This window comes from Colias philodice, chromosome 20 (assembly GCF_061535455.1).
Source record: "Colias philodice isolate Cphi_HAF_F1 chromosome 20, ilColPhil1 Martin Lab GWU primary, whole genome shotgun sequence".
Classification (NCBI taxonomy): domain Eukaryota; kingdom Metazoa; phylum Arthropoda; class Insecta; order Lepidoptera; family Pieridae; genus Colias; species Colias philodice.
The window spans coordinates 9,519,421-9,535,765 of NC_143105.1; the positions used below are offsets into that span (position 1 = coordinate 9,519,421).

General features: G+C 33.1%; 1 protein-coding gene across 1 annotated transcript in view; it reads left to right on the forward strand.

Annotated features, from left to right (window-relative positions):
• Positions 1-5,931: 5,931 nt before the first annotated feature.
• The window catches only part of LOC149479659 (uncharacterized), a 56,950-nt gene continuing 46,536 nt past the window's right edge, over positions 5,932-16,345 (forward strand). Inside the window, exons 1-2 of the mRNA XM_089708095.1 lie at positions 5,932-6,091; positions 14,585-15,265. Of these exons, the coding sequence (XP_089564221.1) occupies positions 14,698-15,265 (568 nt within the window). The 5' untranslated portion in view covers positions 5,932-6,091; positions 14,585-14,697. The remainder of the gene's footprint in view (positions 6,092-14,584; positions 15,266-16,345) is intronic.

Sequence of the window (16,345 nt, forward strand, 5' to 3'; positions counted from 1 at the left end):
CCGACCCACGTGATGAAGATGTCTTTTTATATGATTTTTTTTGTTAACCTCTCTATTGGATGGATTTTAATTGATGTCTTAATAGTCGTCTCTTAATATTGAGCTGAGCGTATGTTCAAACTTGAGATTATTACCCATTAAGTTTCATTTGTTTTACAGTTTTCGTTTATCTAGTTGACAAAATTATATGTGAGTTGTAATAAAAATTGCTCTTGGTGATGGTATTTTTATTTTTGTTATTGATTCATTACTTATTGCATAAATATTTGTTTTATTTTTGAAATCTTGATATAATCTGCCAGCTTAGATACAGGTCACGAATTAAACTCTTAATTTACGACGGTTTTCTATGGTCTAAGAAACCTGAGAAAAGTAGATTTAACATTTTAAATTTAATGTGAAAATTAGTAAAAACCTAAAGGTTTTAAATTGGTATGAATTAGAAAAAAGTCAAACCAATTTCAAGTTTTAGTACTTACCTAGTTACTTCAGAAAATAATTGCATTCATTTATCACAAAATTAGCAGAATATTAAACTATTAAGATTATAAACAATCAAACAATACTTCAAAGGATTACTTTCAAACATTAATATAGAAACCAAAGCTTTTGTAGTATTTAATGATTTCTCGGAAACCACTGATAATGACCCACGGTAGTAAAACAGACGTTAAATAATACTTTTAATGTTCCTGTAATGCATTATAATAGGTTGATATAAAATCTATAATGTTTCCAACGTGTGAATGTGATCATATTAATATTATATAGTGCTAGCTGTGCCCCGCGGTTTTATCCGCAGCGCTCCGCTTGTCGGACTTAGCGCGATGATATATTATAGCCTATTAGCCTTCGTCGATAAAAGGGCTATCTAACACCGAAATAATTTTTCAAATTGGACCAGTAGTTCCTGAGATTGTATATGAAGGAAGATTGGATTTCGTTTCATTAATTGTCTTATGTTGTCGGCGAAACGATACTTGCAAGGGATGAAAATTAATAATGATGTCGATATATTGTGGGGAATGGATGTCGTTATAGGATAAACAAACAGACAAACACGGGGAGCTTTCGTTTATACGCTTGTACACAGATGCTGTCTATTAATTATATGAAACAATAGTTCAAAAATATAATAACATAATTTGTTGATAGGTAGATAACTTACCACGATATAGTATACAATACATTATGATGCTCCAATAAGCGTGTTGTTATTTTCACAAATAAACATAAAAACAGCGTAGCAGTTTGCTACGGCGTAGGCAATGAAAACTACAAATAAGCTGTACTACACATGTACACATGTACAGCGTACATACTACATATTACGAATAATATTTATTTAAGTTCCTATTAATGTATATTCCGAGACTATATTTTATTTTTAGCTGCTCCAAGCTACGTATGATTAAACTTATTTTAATGAAGATGGCAAAGAAGATACTTATGTAAGTACCTATAAGTTATAAGTTTTTATGAGTTTTATAACATTTTGTGAATATAGAGCCTTATTAACGGACTTTAAACGCGATATCCTCCTGACTTCTTCGAGCTTGGTCATTAATTTAAAAAAAAAAAAAAATTAAAGTCTTTAATTTCCAAGATATACATCAACTTAAACTAGTTACATATAATGTAATAATAACGTATTGTCCCCAGTCGTTTGATAAAACGCGTATTAAATCGGTTAAAAGAATGCAACGTTATAAATTATAATATACCGTTAATGTAGGTACATATCATACAGCCAGGGCCGGATTACTTTCTCTATGGGCGTGCATTATATTTAAGTATTTATTTATGCAGAATAAACTTACTTACTTACTGTTAAAAAACATGCAGGCATATTAAAAAAGAGCAAAATCTGTGATGATGCAGTAGCATTGCATTTCAGTGCCCCTATATAGTGTATAATTTATTTGCCTGGGCTTTTCAAATCTAATGAAAGTCAGTGTTGTACCTCGTATGCTAAATATTTAACTCTATCTCTATTTAAGTTAATTTTTCAAAACTTAATGATTGGAAATAATATGAATAATGCTTTTTTTCTGTACTAAATGTATTTATTTTTTTTAATTTTCGTTCTCAATCCATCTCTGTATGTAGCTCATATTATAAAGCACAGAACAATAGAGTAATTAAGGCTGTGTCACTTGAACAAACATACATACATAATGCATTTCTTGATGGGAAAAAGGTATTTAACTATTAATATTAGTGCAAGAAATGGTTATTAATAATTATTTTTATACATTGATTAAAAAATAAAAGAAATGTTATTATACTTTTGAAGTGAAACTTCATTAGGCGCATCGAGAGTAAAATTTCAAGGTCGCGTCGCGTCATGGCAATACCATCACGTCATGGAGTAAGGCGACGATTTTGGTATCTCTGAATCTCCCCAAAGAAGTTTCACTTCTCACACGTGTGCTCGACACACACGCTCTTTTTTTAATAGGTAATAGGTATTTACTTTTGATGCTGACAAATTTGCAGAAAAAAAAAGAACTAAATAAGTAAATGGTCCTCAAAGTACTAAATCGATTTAAATAACACTTTCATCTAAATTATGACATGTTGATGAAATGTATGGGGTGAAAATGTGAAATTTTTCATATAAAAATGATGGAGTGTTCCTCATTTCTTTACAGTCGGTTAAAACACTTTGATTTGTTAGCTTGATAACTTCCAAGTTTGTCATAGTTGAAACTTGAAAGCCTAGCTTAAGTTTGAACAAATTGAATTGTTACTTCAGTTGAGATGAGATTAAGTTATGTTGGCCCTATGTTATATTCTAAGTTTTACTGAATTGATTAGTTGAGCTTGAATTTGAGTCAAGCTTTTCGAACTCAGAGATCGTGGGTTCGATTCCCACCCAGGGCAAATATTTGTGCGCGAACATCGACGTTACCTCTGTGTCTGGGTGTCAATTATCTATGTATATTCTATAAAAGAATTTAATGTGCTGTATTAAAAATTGTATAGTACATATATGTACGTACGTACGTTATGTTTATCAGCCATTTGGTTTCCATAACACAAGCGAAAGGCTTATGGGATCAGATCGTTCCGTGTGTGAAAAATGTCCTGAAATAATTTATATGTATAATATTACTAGCGGTCCGCCACGGCTTCGCCCGTGGTACCTACATGTTTAAACTATCTTATCTCTCAAGTGGGATCGAACTGCACATGGTGTGCGAATTTTATTATAATCGGTTAAGTGGTTTAGGAGTCCATTGAGGACAAACATTGTGACACGAGATTTATATACATATATAAGATTAAGATATACATATTCATTTTTGGAGCTTTATCAAATTTGAGTATTGAGTGAGTTAGAGTGAGCTTATTGGCCATAAGCTATTAGGGCGCTAAACAAATACAGGTATTTGGTGAAGCACACACACACACACACAAAACATCGTTAACATGTCAAACGGTTACGATGTATTAACTTGATGGATACGCACACAATTAGCGGTATAGAACATGCGCTGAATGAGGGTGCGACTTTTTAATGAAGTTGTTGGAGTTTGTTTTTTGTAAATATTGGAATGGGATTTGTGAATAATGTGTTTGTAGTGAAAATAAAAAATAATTCAATAGCAAGATTTTTTTTATGTAATTTGCAGTGCTATAAACTGTTCCATTTCTTAAATTTACGTTATGAACTTGATGAAGGATTCACCTATTTCAAGTCTTTCTTTTAATATTGGAAAAGAAAAGAATTTGGGGCAGATATTTGACGTGAGTATAAAATAAATCGTACTTTACGGAGCTTGTGAAATAGCTATTTGAAAAAAGTAAATGATAAGATACGAATTCTCGTAAGTTTATATTTATAAACTTCACATAAAATGATAAAAAGTCGCCACATTTGAATGTCTGATATCAGAATTGTATTAAACCAAATCGAAATTAATTTCACTTTCAAAATTACAAATTGTTTCAAAACCCCGCATCCTAAACTAGCGCCCGGATCACACGTATCATTATAGAACTGTCGTAGTGTGCGAGAGCGTGTAGCTGTGTGCGTGCTGTAATAGAGCGATGACGTGATTTCCTGCGCTGAGTTATTGCTACTGTGCTCGCGCTAAACGCTTTGTGAGAAGTGACTTTGTAATGGCGTCAGGTTAAGATTGTTAAGTTTTTTATCAGTTACGGATAATGCACTGTGTTATTTTCTAAAATGTAGTTTATTTTCGAATGATTAATAGTTTTAACAAATAATATTAGTATATATTTGATGATAATATGTAAAAATTAAATTGGAAAAGTAAAAGAAAATAGATTAACATTAACTATGTCTATCTCGTTTGATAAAAAGTAGTATACTTGTTATGTTCTTAAGATAATGTATAATAAACATATTTATAGTTATTAAATAGGCAACACTGATAAAATTAATTCGTTTGATAATATGATATTTATGATCGAATTAAATTCAAATCGTCTATTTTTAATACGTGAATAGTATTAGCTTAATCCAAGCTTTGTTCTTTTTCATATCAATATATTTAAAAGATATTTGAGACTTCTTATAAAAGTAGCAAAGATTCCAATGTTAAATTTATTTTGTTATTAAAAATACTATGTTTCTGTATGTTTGTTCATGTTTTAGTTCAAATATTATTCCATCTGACCATGTATAATTTTTACGTGATGATTAAATATCACGTTAAGTGAAAAGTTATAATTTGCAAATACTTTAAAAAGAACCCTTTTTAATTGTAAAAATTTGTTGATATTTGATAAACGTAAGTTTCATTCATAATGCGCGCATGCGTATTTTAATCAGCCGACTATCCTTTTTTATCAAGTCTGTCAGTAAACATAACAATAAAATTATATAATTCCTAAACGTATGCATTAAAATCTGAAAACGACATATCAAGGAAGCTTATAATTATCAAGCACATAACTAAATCGATATAGAATCAATAAAAACGAAGCTAGCCTTATCTGCTAATACGTTAACGCCATTTGATATCTTTATCACTAAATAATACATTAAGTATCGTTGATTCATTTGCTAGATAACAACATTATAGCCGTTATTTTATTAGACACTTTTAACAATAACATATAGATGTTCACTGATAATTATATTTGGAACAAGGTGTGTGTAATGGATACAAGCGTTAAAAGTTATCGGGAAATGATAATCGTTAGATGACAAATTATTAATTGACTATTAAATATAGGTCTTCTGATATCTGTTAAATTTATTTGTATTTCTGTATACAGTTTGGTGCACCATAGAGTGTTTTGATTTGATAGTAATTATGAACAGTCATTTTCGTTGAAAGATCCGTACCTTGTTTAGCTCATTTAATACAAGTTAAGTCGCACTGAAACATAATTCAGCGTCGTAATATTCCTCTTGCATGTAATAAAAAAATCATTGTTAGAATTTGAATTCGGCACTACACATTAAGAATATTGGCAAACTTCATGCAATATTATAAAAACACACAGTAATACTTAGATCATTAAGTAATGATCTAAACAGTAATATGAATACAGGCACTCATTTTTAAGATACGTCTAGTTACTAGGGCTAAGCGGTAAATGTTAGATAAAAATTATAAATAAATCTAACCTAATTTTTGCCGAACTCAATGTGACGTTTATTTAATCCATTTTAGATTTATTTTTACTTCGTTAAATAGGACCTTGATTAAAATAAATTCCATACGTTGCTGTCAATCTAAAATGGAAAAAGTTAATTTAGTAAAATATACAAAACATTCATTAGGAACTATAAAATATAAAAAGAATAAGCACATTGACACTACGAACTACTGTTCGTTCAATGTGCTTCTTACAAAAGTGTGCGTCTTACAAAAGTCACGTCGCCGCTCACAGCGAGGGGGTGGAGAAGGCAACAACTCATAAAATTAAGCGATTTGGATGTGAGTTAGTCTAACTGTGAGGATCGTCGCGTTAGCACCGCTCGCCCCGGTCCATTGTTCCCGCCATAATGCGTTGACGTTCGGAAACGCGCTAATTGACGGATTGCTCAAGCTTTTTACTCTGTGACCTTTTTACGTGTTGTGATTGTCACGGATTCCGAACCGGTCAGGTGAGATAATTAATCGAGATATTAATACCGTGCTAAGTGATTATAATGGTTCAATAACATCTATATTATAAGCGGTTATCTGTGACGGAAAATAATCGTTTGTTTTTATTTTTTTTTGGGAATTCCTGAACGTTAATCCGTTTGATTAATTAGGTATGTCAATGATATGCATGATTACCATGAGTAATTAAATATTTTGATTGTAGCCTATTCATTATGTAATTATTGACATTTTTATCAAAATATTTACTTTATTTATTTTTTAGATATCTCCCGCGGTTTAGTCTATGAGCTATTCCGGACTATAATAATCTATATCTATGCCAAATTTCATCGAGATAAGTTCAGTCTGTTGTTCTTATGTCATTGTTTCACAAAGGAGTAATTTATATTATTGTATCTTTATTGATAATGGCTTTGATGAAACATTATCCATTTAAAACGTCGATCTGTCATTAATATTTTTATTGGGATGGTTGATGGTGTGATATTAAAAATTAATAGTTACATAGGTACTATTTATTGTATAATATAATATGTATGTATATATGTAACTATAGGAAACCCTCAAAAATCAATGCTTTACTTATAAAAATATTTCCGAGTAAATAAAATTACAGCAAGAAGTACAATCATGTCTTTTAAATAAATTTTGATAAAAAATAGATTATGCGATTTATTTAAAGCGGATTTGTTATACATATTAATAATTACGTATGTCATAAATTTGTCTGTTTGATTATTGATTGAATTGATTATTGTCTAAGATTAAAATACATTAACCAATTTGTCATCCGCGGCTTCGCCCATGATGTTCTAAAACCTTCCTTGAGAACCTAGGTTACCTATCTATTAAAAAAAGTCGCACCTAAATCCGTTGCATAGTTTAAAAGATGTAACCTTATCTAAAAGTTTAAAAATGTAACAAGTTAATGGAATCGTTGTGTGCGTGTATTGATTAAGTTCTTTCAATGAAATATATATCTACGCTGAAAATTTACCTTTTATTTTATATAGATTTCTATCAAGTTTCCTTAAATCTCTTCTTTTTATGGACATTTCCGGCCGGTTTCCACGCTTGCTGATAATGTCCCTGATAGCCTACTTGGCGTATATTTCCATACATTTGGTATAAGAGTACGTACCTTAATTCGACGCCCCCCGCGAATAATCCGGTAATCGTAAAAGTCAAAATGTTCAGGAAAAATAAAAAACTATTTTTCCTTAATAACTCCATTAAACAACAAGTATAAGAGACTTTTAATATCGCATATGGAAGCTAATTTTTTCAGCTATCTGGTTATTTCAACAAAATTTAAGTAGTCCCAAGGGCTTCGTTATAATTTAGCTGGATGCATTTTACTATACTAGTGTAGGTCAAGCTCTGGTCAGTAATGTCACTTACGATATTGTTCGTGTAAATTTATATTTTCGACAGCAACAGTAAAATCTTGTTGCGCTAATATTCGTGTTATTTGTTTTGTATACTGAACATTTGTAAAAATCTATTATTTGGTTATTCGATTGTTTAACAGTAACGTACATTTTATTGTTATAACTATTACTGTTTATTCGAATAGTTTACTTAAGTATTATTTGATTATTATTATAGTATATTTTATGAAATACAGGACATTTTAGTAAATGAAACAACTTTGGATTGTTTCACAAAACACGATAGTTATTATTATTATAAAAAATAGACACTGCACTGAAGACACGACTATTACACATGATTACATAATCATGAAAATTATACTATGGTCCTATTACAGTTAAAAATTTAATCAGAACCTCACAGAATGCGAATCCACCGTGACCAGTCAGTACTTGTGTGGTGTGGTGTGTGATGTCTTTTTCCCGACTACCTTGTATGCAGCAGCAGCGCTTGGGAAAAAGAGCTTCGTGACTCCGGCCGTTCCTCCTACATCGTATCTCCTATCCCATTCGCTGATCGTAGCCTGTCTCAAAATACGCTTGACGAATGAAACAGGACACATATCGTAATCCGGTTTCCTCCTCAACCCCAGAGCGGCCTCCTTGGCTAACTCGTCTGCCCGTTCGTTCCCCGCCCTGCGTGCGCCTTTATCCAAAACAGGGAGACCTCCCGGCTCTGCAATGAAGCTTTTCGGAGGGCCGCCCGTGTTTGTACAGTCAGGGGATGAGGGGAACTCAGGGTAACCGCCTGGAGCGCCGATCTGGAGTCAATAAGGACACCGACCTTTGCCGCTCCACTCTTGCAGGCTATGTCTACTGCTCTTTTGAGCGCTAGGAGCTCAGCCTGATAGACGGTACAATACGGTGGCAACGCAAGCTTAATGGCCTTTGTCTCGGCATCACCTTTCCATACGGAAAGGGCGGCTCCGACTCGACCCTCAATCTTGCTGCTGTCCGTATAGACCCTGTGGACGTGGCTGTTAACCACGTCAGCATAGGTGTCCTCATTTATCAAGCCGAGCCCCAGCTCTACCTGCTCTGCCGGATGTGGGTCCTCAATCGCAAGAGCCATTCGTTCCACCTCCCTGTCCTGCAAACCTGCGTCCTGTTCATAACTGCGATATATATAGTCTTAACTACTTGCGGGTTAAGCCCCCAACTTACTCTAGCTGCTCTTGCTAATATGTAGCTTATAACGGGCGATTGCCTTTTTGCAAACGCTCCCGACGTTTCAGTCAATGTCAGGCCACCATCAATAGTAAGGCCCAGTATCTTAATACTTTCGAAATATTGGATGTCCACACTCCCCATTACAAGTCGTGGCATGTCAAATTTTAATTTTCGTGTCGAGAGCAGGGCACATGTCTTGTGTGGTGCGAATTTTTGTTTATTTCTGACACCCCATTCGTCAATTTTCCTCAATGTGCAGTTTGTCTTCGTCTCTACCTCTAAAGCAGTATCTCCATCAAACACTAGCACAATGTCGTCGGCAAAAGCCTGACAAAACACATCCATCTCCTCTAACATCCACAGCAGAGGATCCAGCAAGAGGTCCCATAGGAGCGGCCCACCTATGGAACCCTGCACGCACCCCTTGTTGGTCTCTCTACTCACTTCACACCCGCAGGTATGCGGGGGACAAGAGGTGTGAAAGTTAGGTAACTTTCACACCTCTTCCACTCAGGTATCTGCTGATTACTGCCTTACGTTCCCCAGACACCCAACTTCGGCCAACCGCACCTTTATGACTGGCCACCAGGCGCTGTCGAAGGCTCCCTTTATGTCCAGAAATACCACAACAGAAATCTTCTTCTCCTCCCTTTTATTTCTGATGTGGCCCACCGGTCTATAGAGGGCGTCCTCGGTGCTCCTCTGTGGCATGAAGCCATACTGATGGGGGCTTACTGTGGGCAGCAGGTAGAACCTGAGTCGGACGACCAGCATCTAATGAAGATGAAGATGAAGGTTTCGATGTGGTCTATTCTGATGCCTGCCTCGTTTATCTATCAAACTTTCATCTCTTTTAATTTTTCTAAGGCCGTGTAAATAAATCATTTGCTCAGTAATAGAAAGTGTTTAAAAAAATACCTTGCATACTTGCACTCCATAATGAATGTATCTGGAAATCGATTTCTTAATAAAACCCCGAATAAGCCTGCACTAGCACTTACTTAAATAATGTAGAAAACTATTTACCTGAATAATATCGTAACAATGTTTACTGTCGAAGCATATTGATATTATTTTTCGTAAAGATCTAAAACCATATTATTCGTTTAAAATACATTTTAATGTTATTTTACGGAATATACGCGTAATTTTTCATATCTTCGTAAATAAAGATAGAAAAATTCTGAAAAAAATTTACATGGTGTATTTTAACTTCTAGATGCCGAAAAACGCATAACATGAAAAACCCCGTAATAGGTCATTACCGGATTATTCGCGGGGGACGTCGAATTCAGAATTCTATAACTTCCTCATAATACATATTCGCTTTATAGTTTATACATATTATTATGATTTCACGTGTACATTTATTTCTATAGTTTATTGGATATATACTGAAGTAAATTTGAATTTTAACCATTTCTTTTATTTACTTATTTATATTACAAATTGTAGCTTTATAGGATTGAAAGATTCAGAGATAATTGCAAATTATAAATAAATAGACTCTATTGAAATCAAATTAAGATAAGAGAAAAATTAAATCATTATCGAGTAGGTATTGTTTTTTTTTTTAATATTTTACAAGAGATAGTTAAAGTTAATTTTAAATGATTTTGTCTAATTATTAACTATTATCCTTAGGGCCGATTTTTCAATGCTTGGATAAAACTTATCCGTCCAATAAAGTATTACACGATAATATTAAAATGTCACGTAAACTGTCAAATACGGTCAATTAGAATACGTTTTTAAAATGGTAGTTTTATACTTTATTCGACGAATAAGTTTTAACCAAGGATTGAAAAATCAGCCCTTAGATCATTAGATGGATAACTTATTTCAAAAGCTGAGCTTCCTATCGTACTTAGACTGCAAGTTATATATTATATACATAGGTACTTCAATTAATAATTACGTATAGTATAGGTTAGTTATTAGTATATGATTTACAAACACTTCTTAGAATTTAAAACGAGTCAATAAGTGTGCTAATCTTTATATATAATAATGAATCGCAAAATGTGTTGGTAAGCGCATAACTCGAGAACGGCTGAACCGATTTCGATAATTCTTTTTTTATTATATTCCTTGAATTATATTCCTTATTTTATTTTATTAAGTAGGTACGAGGATGGTTTTTATGTAGAGAAAACGTAAATATGTACCACGGGCGAAGCCGGGGCGGACCGCTAGTTATTTATAATGCAAAGTACCTAGGCATTAGTAAACTTTCTGAAAAGATCGTATAACTCTATGAACATCTGCTCAAGAATTTTGAAGTTGTGGTTTAATTAAGAATTTCACATAGTTACATAAACTTTAAAAACAATTCAACCCTTTTATCGATATTCGCAACCTATATGAATTATGAAACATGTACATCTAATACATATTATAAAGGCGAAAGTTTGTAAGGATGTATGGATGTATGGATGTATGGATGTTTGTTACTCTTTCACGTAAAAACTACTGAACCGATTACAATGAAATTTAGCACACATATAGAGGGTAACTTGGATTAACACATAGGATAGTTTTTATCCCGGAAATCCCACGGGAACGGGAACTATGCGGGTTTTCCTTTGCAAACGCGGGCGAAGCCGCGGGCGGAAATCTAGTAATATCTAAATTCTCAATACTGATATTATGTTATAACTATTTCCCTACACTAAGCGCTTAAATTATTTCTATTAAGTATGTACATTAACTAAAATAAAAATGTTCATACTCTTCCTGTATGCAAATTCAGCAAATCAAAATTAATATAACAATACCTAACAATTATTAATTTAAAAAAGTGCGTAATTTTATTTATTAATTAGATTACGAATACAATAAGATTCAATTGCAATTTGTGCTTTATTTTTCTTGTTATAGAATTAAAAATGGCGTGTATGTATCTTTTGTATGATTAGATGTTATATATGATTAATGACGTCAATGAAATGTATAAAGTAAGCGCAATTAATGAAATTGTAACGCCGATGCAAACTGCGCGGAATGCATTCATTGTTTCTCTTTACTGGTTAGATAACTGGCTATTACCCGTGTGTTCGCTTGCCTTTTAATTTTCATACGTGTATATTGTATGAAGAAGAACACTTTTGTATAAAAATAAGCTTTGAAATTTGTAAGTAACTACCCGATTTTGTAATAATTTGTATTTTTCTTTCAGTAGTCGAAATTTACATTACGACACGTACCTACATATTATGTACGATAGGTTATAGGTACTTTGTTAATTTTTATACCAGTTCTAGTATATAAAAAATTGCTAGTTTTATAGATTTTAGTTTAGACATAATCTACGAGAAAATAGCTTACCATTTGATGTGTATTTTATCTTACACGCCATTCATTTCATCCCCTATTTCATTGAATACAAGTTTTGTTGTCGCGAGGCAAAGTAAAATTTTATCTTTTATGATATTCTGTGAGAAATAATTGTCTACTTATACCTATTTAAATATTATATCAGAGTAATATGTACAGATATGTGTGTAAAAAACAGAAGTTGTAGGTATATAGTTGTAGGTAGGTACCTACTCCACGAAACTGGAATTCTATACAAATTCATATTTAATTTTAAAGTTAAAATAGCAGGTAGATAAATGAAAATTAAGAGAACACAATTCATTTATTGAAATTTTGCCTGTATGTGTGTTTTTCGGGCTATAACGAATGCACTAATTTTGACGGAACTTTCAATAGTAGCTTATCTGATGAAACTTTTATTGGAAATACAAGGGTTGCCAACAAACTTATAAAATAATTTATTGCGACATTTAGCATAAATTTATCATGGATCATATAATAATATTATGAATACGTTATATAACAACTGTCCGGCCATCAGCAGACATCCTGCCGAATCAAAGGAATCAAAAATATACGAGGAAATGTAGCAATATGCTGTCCACTTTGATTTTCTGTCAAATGTCAAACATTCGCCACTTCCGACTATTAAAAATTACAATCATAATTCAATTCGACGCTGGTTCTTATTACAAGCTGTTAAGGTGTATATTTGTGGTGTAAAATGACGTGGTGATGTATATATGTGTTGTCGGGTGTATCAAAGGGGCCACACACGGCGCGGATTTCCTTGCTCCTACGATATTGGATTATTGATTTTCTTTACCATCTTTATGTCGGAAGATAAGAAATTATAATGGTGGATAGTGTGTTTAATTATTGTGGATGGAAGTGGCGATTTCCTATTAGAATTTAGAAGTCTAAATTCATAAAGTCTATTATTTCTACACACTGCAAATACCTAGTTACTTACCTAATGGTAAATACGCCGTTTTAATCATTTTCGAATATATTTAATATGAGGGAATTTCCTCTTGTAATTTATTGTTGTTACCTATGTAAGTACAGAATTTTTTAAACTATCGAGGCTTATTGGAAAACTTTATCGAATTATTATAATATTATGATTTATGTCAAATGTAAATTAAACATAACTTAGTTACGTGTAAAACAATTGTTTTATAAAACTTCAATTTCCATAACAAATGCACACACATTAATATTAAACTACGATTTAAACTAAACTACCAACTACCTTCATAATTTGAAATCAAATTACCTTACAAGTTACAATTATTTAGTCTGTTCCTGTAGATGTAAACCTCTAAAACGCTTAAAGCGCACTTGATGAAATACTAAAATAGAAACAATTTTGTAACCGAATACATATGAAGATATTTCAGACCCGCCGACGTACAGATTCGTTGCAATTTAATATCCATAGGGTTGCCACCGCGCACTTTATGGTATTCAGTTTGAAACGTTTAAATTTTCGGGCAATTTTGCTATCATACATATCTAAATGTCTAGTTTTAAGTAATTATGTATTTAGCAACGAATTCGTATTTAGATTTCTACCAATTTTATAACCGCCAAAGTTTGCAAGAATGTATGAATGTTTGTTTCTCTATGAATAGCTGAGTGTTTCAGAGATAAATTATAGTCTAGAACCTACCTTTTAGACGGTTAATGTACGCGAGTAACGCCGTGGGTTACAGTTAGTTATACTGTATACATAAAACATTACGTTTAATTTACAGTTAAATCTATCTATAATTATATTTCTAATATATAATGTATCTTCAAAACTTTCATTACGTCTACTTAAATTCATTACTAATATTATTATTTATTCAGTCAATTTATTCCCAACTCCCAATTCCTAAAAGTTCGTATTGACAACCCTAAATAGTCTCCAATAAAAATCAATCAACGCTCAGTAATGGTCGCTTGACCGAATGTTTTGTGTTCGCGTTTCATGTTGATAGTTGATACACTACGAATGCGCATTTATCTGTACATTAAATTATCTTATTGATAGCTTGAAGCAACATTTTTATTTTTTGTTAAATTGTAATTGATTATTTATACGAGATTTGGTCTGGGCAGGTTGTTGGAATGATTCGGTCATAGGGTAACATAGTAATGGATATAATAGTTATAGCACAGACTAATAATAATATACTTCGTATGTTATAGATTGCTACATTTTAATGTGTCTTTTTAATAAAAACTAGAAGTAGGGAATCTGTAGCATGATCATACTTTAGGTCCAACCAATACAAGACCCTGTTGAACCCACTTAATATCAATGTGCAGAATTTATGTAGTAAAAATCCAAAATAAATTAATAATTGATTAGCACAAAATATTATGTGCATATGAATTAATTTTCTTATATCAATCTCCTCAGATATTAGCAATCTATTTAAATAATGTCCCAACTATAATTAGGCAGTAATAAATCAGCCGTATTCGTAATAGAGTTGCAATTCTCGAATGTTAAGTGAGCTCCCGAAATAACTGAAACCAAGTCTAATTGAATCAAACACATATCGTTTGTTACAGGAAGCTCAGCACTTCAAAGGAGATCAAAAGAGCCGTCAATCCGGAGTTATTAAACGATACAATCATAAAAACAAACATGCAAGACTATTCACGAACGAAACATTGAGACACAGATGAGCGACACACAAGATTCGGTGGACACGCACAGCACAGACATGCAAACGGTGGTCTCCAGCTACATCCCGATCGGCCAGGACATACAGGACATAGGCACGGACGCGTACGCAGACTACGAGGGCATATGTAGCCCCGACGAGAAGATCAACGTCGAAGACGATAGAGACGTTATTGTAGACGACACAACCAGTGAAAAGCAAGAAGCAATCGATAATGACAGTGAACAAGGTGGTAAAAGTGATGATAATGACAGTAAAGACGTGTTTGAATTTTCGTGGCATCCACATGTGTACGGGAAACCGCCTAAAAAGCCAACACCACATACGATAGAGTATATCCTGGGTTTGAACGACAGGGAGGATAGCAGGAAGGCAGTGAGTTCGTTGATGAGTGTGAAACGGTTTGACCGGAGTCAGGATAGGGCTGAGAACAAGCTGGTGCAGAATAGGTTACAGGAACAATTGCTGCAGCGTAGTAGGAACAGTGATAGTGTGTTTGTGAAGGACGAACCTTTGAACTTGTCTGTGCCGAAGGCGTGGGGTGAAGATGATAAATTTAGTAAGGGTGAGTGTTCATTTATTTCAGTCTTATTAGTATACTTAAGTTAAATTAGAAACTATCTTGGTACATAATAATTATGGTTTAACGTAAGTATGTACCTCTTTAACAGCTTTAAATTATTTTTTAAAAGACGTACTTATTAGTTTACTAGCTTTCCGCCCGCGGCTTCGCCCGCGTTTTCAAAGAAAAACCCGTTCCCGTAGGATTTCCGGGATAAAACCTATCCTATGTCCTTTCTCGAGTATCAAAATATCTCTATACCAAATTTCATGCAAATTGGTTCAGTAGTTAAGGCGTGATTGAGTAACAGACAGACAGACAGTGTTACTTTCGCATTTATAATATTAGTATGGATAGAGTATACCTATTTCTCTCTTCACGGTTCACCTCATTTTAATACAAATTTAGTGCATCATCATAAAATTACACGCAAAATAAACAGTTTATACGGAACCCGCACACTAATAGATAGGAAATTGAATGCTTGGATGTATTCCACTTACTGATTTAAATAAATCATCCAATCTATTTCCAATGAATTGATCAAAGATGAACAATAACATTAATGTATCGTTGTACTAGACCATTCGAGTAGGCAGCCGTTTGAAGTCGATTATTAATCGAGCCTAATGGGTCGTCGATTAATCGTAGACGATGCCGCTAAATGTTGTATTACCCTACTTATATGAGGATTGTGTTTATACAAAACAAATATTGAACTTATAAAACAAAATACTTCACTGTGAAGTATTTTGATTTAGACTTTAGATATTTATTTGATACTAGAGGTCCGCCCCGGCTTCGCCCGTGGTACATATTATTATTTCGCAATAAAAGGTAGCCTATGTCCTTTCTCGGGTATCAAAATATCTCCATACCAAATTTCATGCAAATTGGTTCAGTAGTTTAGGCGTGATTGAGTAACAGACAGACAGACACGAGTTACTTTCGCATTTATAATATTACTAGTATAGATTGAATTGTTTATTGAAGTAAATGGTACATACTATGTGATGGTTTAAAAATCAGTTTTTTTTTCACAATCTGGATTGAGTTTCTCTAGTGTTAAAATATTCAACGTTC